The 6,100-nt window shown below is 33.6% G+C and overlaps 1 protein-coding gene across 1 annotated transcript; it reads right to left on the bottom strand.

Annotated features, from left to right (window-relative positions):
• Positions 1–1,731: 1,731 nt before the first annotated feature.
• On the bottom strand, positions 1,732–3,246 carry LOC26529467. Its single transcript, XM_047012957.1, has 2 exons — positions 3,198–3,246; positions 1,732–3,138 (listed from the first exon to the last, which is right to left on the bottom strand). Exons 1-2 carry the CDS (start codon positions 3,207–3,209, stop codon positions 1,837–1,839), a joined length of 1,314 nt encoding a protein of 437 aa, XP_046868913.1. The 5' UTR covers positions 3,210–3,246; the 3' UTR covers positions 1,732–1,836.
• Positions 3,247–6,100: the final 2,854 nt, after the last annotated feature.

The following is a 6,100-nucleotide window of genomic DNA, read 5'->3' as shown; positions in this document are numbered from 1 at the left end:
GACGGACATGGCTATTTGAACTCGTCTCGTCGTGCTGATCAAGAATATATATACTTTATATGGTCGGAAATGATTCTTTCTATGCGTTGCACACTTCTGACCAAAATTAATATACCCTTTTTGCAAGGGTATAAATATCAAAGAAGCTAACATCGGCTATGCCGAAGTTTATATACCCTTGCAGTCCTTGGTAATAATAATTTTACATGTTCAAAATTTGTTTTCTGCAACTCAATTCATCAATATACAACCAAAACAATTTTACTCTCTATTTTACTATTTGTTTTTCTTCTTCCCTCATTCCCAAAGCAACGCACGCATACACATACAGTTTATGTAGCGTTGCGTCTGTGTGTGTATGCATATACTCTGTTGATGACGAAAGACGTAGTAGACATCAAGCAGCGCTGCCGGCAAAGCCGATTATTTTATTGACTGTAACTTGTGTTATATTTATCCGATCACATTCAAATTTTGGGATCTGGGGTTTTATTTCCAATATTATCACATATGTAACTTTCATAGCATACTCCAATTTTATGAAAATGTTTCTTCTAGTTCTTTTAGAGCTATATGATATAGTGGTCCGATCCTGATGGTTTTCATACTTTATTTTTTTTAATAAAAAACACCGAAAAAAAATTTCAGCCCGATAGCTCTTAAGACGGCTGAGTAAAACGCAAACGCACAGACGGACGGACGGACGGACGGACGGACAGGCGGACAGACGGACATGGCTATATCAACTCAGCTTCTCATGCTGATCAAGAATATATATACTTTATGGGGTCGGAAACGTCTCCTTCTGTGCGTTACAAACATCTGACCAATTTTATAATACCCTCTGCAAGGGTATAAATATAATAAGTGCATAGAAGAACTCTTATACCTTAGAGGGTTAAAATATGGTCAAATGAGTTGGATAAAACACACACAACAAAAATTTGTTCTACCTCGCTTTTCCGTCCTATCTTAGAGTATGGATCTTGCATTTGGTCACCTCAATATGAATCGCAGCATACCGTTGAAATGCTGTTCTTGCTTTTATTATTGCCATCGTATTCTAGTAGACTTCTTTTGATTATGCTTGGTGTTATTTTTAAGCAGAAGCTTTTAAATGGTTAAATAGGGTCGCTTGAGTTATTCAGGTTTATCTAACAGTACCACGTTCATCTACGTGTATATCCGTTGATTCCTTAAGCTCTAAGGCGTTGTTGTTCTACCATGCCTTCCATGAACCTTTTAGGGTCCACGGCTCTTATTACAACCTCCTATACCTGAAATGTGCTTATAGTAATTTATTTCTTTAATAAAAAATGTATCCTTAGTTCACAGATTACTGTAGTTTATATATTAAATGTGTATTTTTCCACGCGATACGTATCGTGCGATAGACGGTTACACCCCTCAGTCGGTCCGGTTGAAGGCTAGAATACGGCTGAATGTCGCTAAATATTTACAGAATTTTTAGCTAAAGTCGATTCCAGAACAAGCCAGATGAACCTATTTGTGTGAATTTCGAAACAAGTGTCTCTACATGGGTTATTTTTGACACGATACCATATTGGTACATTTTATTACAAACAAAACAGTGAAGTGATTAAAAATTGTGATTTGTTAGCAAAATACATGATATATAAATTTTATTTATTGGAGCTATAGTGGTTCTATTTAAAACCAAGACTTATTATACATATGTACATATACATATATTATTTATATAATATTTGCTTAACATAAGTAAACTCATTCATTATGTGCTATCTGTGAACTCAAAATTAAATTGATTGGTTAACAAAATATATATATATTTCCTACCATAATTATAATTAATAATTATGAACTATCTGAGGCGTCTAACTCGAATCCTATAGAGCTTTGGTATTTCTTTGGTTGTAAGGGAACTAATTGAATGGGTACAGACAAAGGGATGCCATTAAAATGGTGTGTAGAATTTCGGTTTTGAAATTCTAAATTGTCGACTGTGTCAGAATTATTGATTGGAGTATCTACGACATGAAATCTAAAATTTCCATTAGCGCGTAATAGCTTTACATGAATGGTTTCACTTTCAGATGTAGATTGTTCGATAGGTATACTATTTTTAAGTAACCCGAAGTATTTATACTCTGGCCGAGCAATTTTTGATAAGTTCTCAGTTTTTGTTGGATCTGTTGCCTGTGAATACTGACTTATTTTATTGTGAATGTAATCCGATGGTAAAATCACAGGATATTGTTTTTTGTTTGAAGCATTTTCCACTTCAATATTCAACTTAAAATCATCTGTTTGATTATTATTTTTTTGACCAAATGTTTTAAGCTTAATGGGTTCCTTTGTATTAAAATAACCTATAAGTTTTCTCTCAGCTTTCATTTTAAACGGTATAGGCAGTTTTTCTTGTGCTGCTACTTTAATTTCTACTGGGTAAGGTACAGTTCTTAATACTGGAAAAGGTTTCGGCACATGAACTACTTTTTCAACCATTTTCTCAATTAAATAAGGTTTTGGAATGTGAACAGGTTTCGGAATATGTATTATTTTTTCCACTATTTTCTCTACGGGTACATGCACTACTTTTTCCAGCGTTACATTAAGAATTTTGGGGACATGAACAATTTTCTCGACTATTCTTTCAAATGGTATATGCACAATTTTCTCAACTGGGTAAGGTTTGGGTACAGTTTTTATAACTTCCTTTATATGGTTGTGATGATGATGGTGGTGATGATGCTTTATTTTAACTTTTACGCTTTTTATTTGATGCTCATGCTTATTAGATTCCCTTGCTCTCACTGGATCCTCGTAGCTTTCCAATCGTTCTGATGTAGGATATTGAACATCATTAAACGGAATTACATGTTGGTTTCGTGGGAAATAGGGAAATGTATGTTCGCTTGGAATTGCATTTGTAAAGGCATGATCATTTATTACTTTCCTTTTTGGTTTTTTTTTTGAATATTGTGTGAGTTTGACATTGTTGTCGATCGAACTATTTTTTTTTTCTTTTACAAGATCCATTTTATATTTATCCAAGCCTGTGTTCGACACAGTTTGCTTATTTATAGAATGCAAACGAGGATCTGTTGATTTGCCGAAAATATTTATGGGTATAAAAAGCATTCCAAAAATCAAAACCTGTAAAATTATATTATTATTTTTAAACGAAATATATTTAATGTAGATCAATTACTCACCGCAATGTTCATCGTGAAAATATTTACAAATATGGATATGTGCAATCTATCTCATAGTTTCAGCCGAAATAAAATGTTTTAAATAGTGCATCGCCTTTATAGGTTCATGACGGCACCAAAGAAATTTGTCGTTGGGTGGACTTTGGTATACCATGCACAAAGTAATTTTAATTTATAGGACCAAATGTATGTATATGCAATTATGCAGCATGGCAAGCACAGAAACGATTCATCCGACCAAATTACAGCTGCGACTTATTTGTTTACAAGGTGAAAAATGTTAATATGCACCACTTGACTATATTCTATATGATTTAATTAAATTTGGAATGCTGATAGAAATGTAAAAGCATTAAATATTAGTAGTAATAGTGCTAGTAGTAATAATAGGCATTATTAAAAATTGGATGAGCCAATCACAAACACAAACTGAGTCCTTATTGAAATAAATCTTTATATTGAATTTAAAAACCTTAGATTTGTCTCAAATTATTAAAATTGCGCAGATTGTAACAAAAGTATAACAAAAAAATATCTAGGGCTTTATTTGTTATAGTCAAGTGTGAATACGGACGAATGGTCAAGAAAAACCTAATTTTGCCCCATATATATTTTGGCGACTTTAATATATATTTTGACCCTTTGAGTACATGGTATAAAAAAAATATACGCATGCTTTGTTATAACAATGAGTCAGGCTTGAGTAAGTACGTGAATTAAAAAATGTGAATCAAGTGCATCACAGGGGAAATACGTAATCCGCCTTTCAAGGCGATTGATCGCGTGACTGGACTTAGTTACTTTTCTACCAAGCATTCATTTAATTAATGTATGTATGTGTGTAAAGAAATACGAATAGGTATTCGTATTGAAGATTAATATTTCGTATTGTAGTAGTCCTCTTTAATAATAATAATTTTAATTGCATTTCGGAAAGAATATTATTTTTTGTTTGCAAGAATAAATGAATAACCCCCTTGCGTACTACGCACATGTCTTCACTTGGTACGGTTCTTACTCTCATTTCGCACAGCGAACGCAAAGCGTAAGCAAAGAAGAGAGCATGGAAAAGATCCGTTAGAATTCGTTCGCATGCATTGCGTTTGCTTGGAAACTGAATTTTTGGTACAGGCTTTTTCATTTAATTTGATACTGTGGTTCCGAAAAGCGTGAATATTAATATTCATATATTCATATTCATATAATATTCATATATATATATATATATATATATATTTTGTGTATTTGTGAAACATGTGCATATTACATCATCATTAAGAAGTACAGTGACTGCACAAGGCAGTAATATACATATTTGGCTAAAGTGAATAAAAATATAGTGTTGTTTTATTATTTAATGTTATTTTTGTGCATATGCATACTTCGTAGTAGTTCTGCTACCTTTTCTTGTTTCATCTGTACGCAATGTATGGCGTAACAGCCCTTTGGTTTGGATACTATTTTTTTTCGTTGCACCACGGCTTTCATACTTTTTTTTCTCTTTTATTAACGTAAATTTTGCTGATCTAAAAGAAAATTTAAATAAATTATTAGTTGAAGTAACGTAACGAAACTTTAAAGTTTTTATTATTATTAAAATTAAGTCCCTATTTGGTTAAGTAAAATCAGTTTTCCTTAGTAGGAAACCTAATGGGTATGTAATGCGTTGAGATTGGCTTTGTTGCATTTTATTTTTCTAACAACTAAAATATACAGCAAATCCCTGCAGCATCGATGGGCCCAGAGATTGCACCGTTGGATAAATCGTGAGTTAACACACACATGTATATATAATAAATATTTGTTTCATTGCCAACTGGCACACGCGGCCACATAACCCAAATCTCTTTTGAATTACTATGAATTCTTGAATCTATATTTGCTCTAATTATCGTATTTAAATTTATTTTGCTATATCTTTTTGCATATCTTTATTTTGTAGAAAATTAAGTCATGAACACCCTTTTGTTTGGAATTAAACCCATAACTTGAAATTTCGTAATGTTTGCGTAAACTAATTCTTTGAGGAGTCCGTCGCCTGAATCCATGACGATGCTGCCGTTACAAATCGTCTAAGATCGTTTAAGAGTCTGTTAAGGGCAACCAATTAAACCCAATAGTTTGCCAAGGTAGGGTGGGTACTGAAGGGGTTAGCGAACAACACCTTTAGCTAATCTGCAGAGAAGTCGTCCGCACAATTAATAGTATCCCGATCTGGTTTATTATTTGGCTTTTGCATCCTTTTAATTTCTGATAGTGCACTTATATTTTTTCTGTATGATCCGTGCACGTGCACATGTATATTACTACAGAAATGGCGCCCAACCGTGGGACTCGAATTCTAAATTATTTATTTCTACAGAAATGGCGCCCAACCGTGGGACTCGAATTCTAAATTATTCACTACTACAGAAATGGCGCCCAACCGTGGGACTCGAATAATTTAAAACACCACTACAGTAATGGAGCCGAATCATGAGGCCCGAATAAAACATAGGACAACCCCACTACTAATCGGATATGTACACCACCAATGTATCCACACACATGTTATTGCTCATTATCATCCATTCATATTCAGTTATATAGATTAATTTTATTTTCAAGCTAGTTATGCAGACTCGTAATGCAATGGTGCCCGTTGTAGATTGCTTGTGTGAATCGCGATAGTAATTCGAAAATTTTCGGATTAGTCGACCGGAAGAAACTATTGGCGGCAACAGCATCGTATGACGTATCTTTGTATGACTAGGCAGGAATGCAAATTTTATGATCTTTGTAGTTTGAGGCTATCGTTAGGAATTGCAGTTGCAACTCGGTCATATCGGGTTGACTGACCAATGGAGTCGTTGAAAAGTTACAATATTATAAAATAGGCATTCTTAGACCTTAACTTTGTTTAG

This window comes from Drosophila willistoni, unplaced genomic scaffold (genome assembly GCF_018902025.1).
Source record: "Drosophila willistoni isolate 14030-0811.24 unplaced genomic scaffold, UCI_dwil_1.1 Seg485, whole genome shotgun sequence".
NCBI lineage: Eukaryota > Metazoa > Arthropoda > Insecta > Diptera > Drosophilidae > Drosophila > Drosophila willistoni.
The sequence above is the reverse complement of the archived record's forward strand: the minus strand, read 5'-3'. Positions and strand labels throughout refer to the sequence as shown.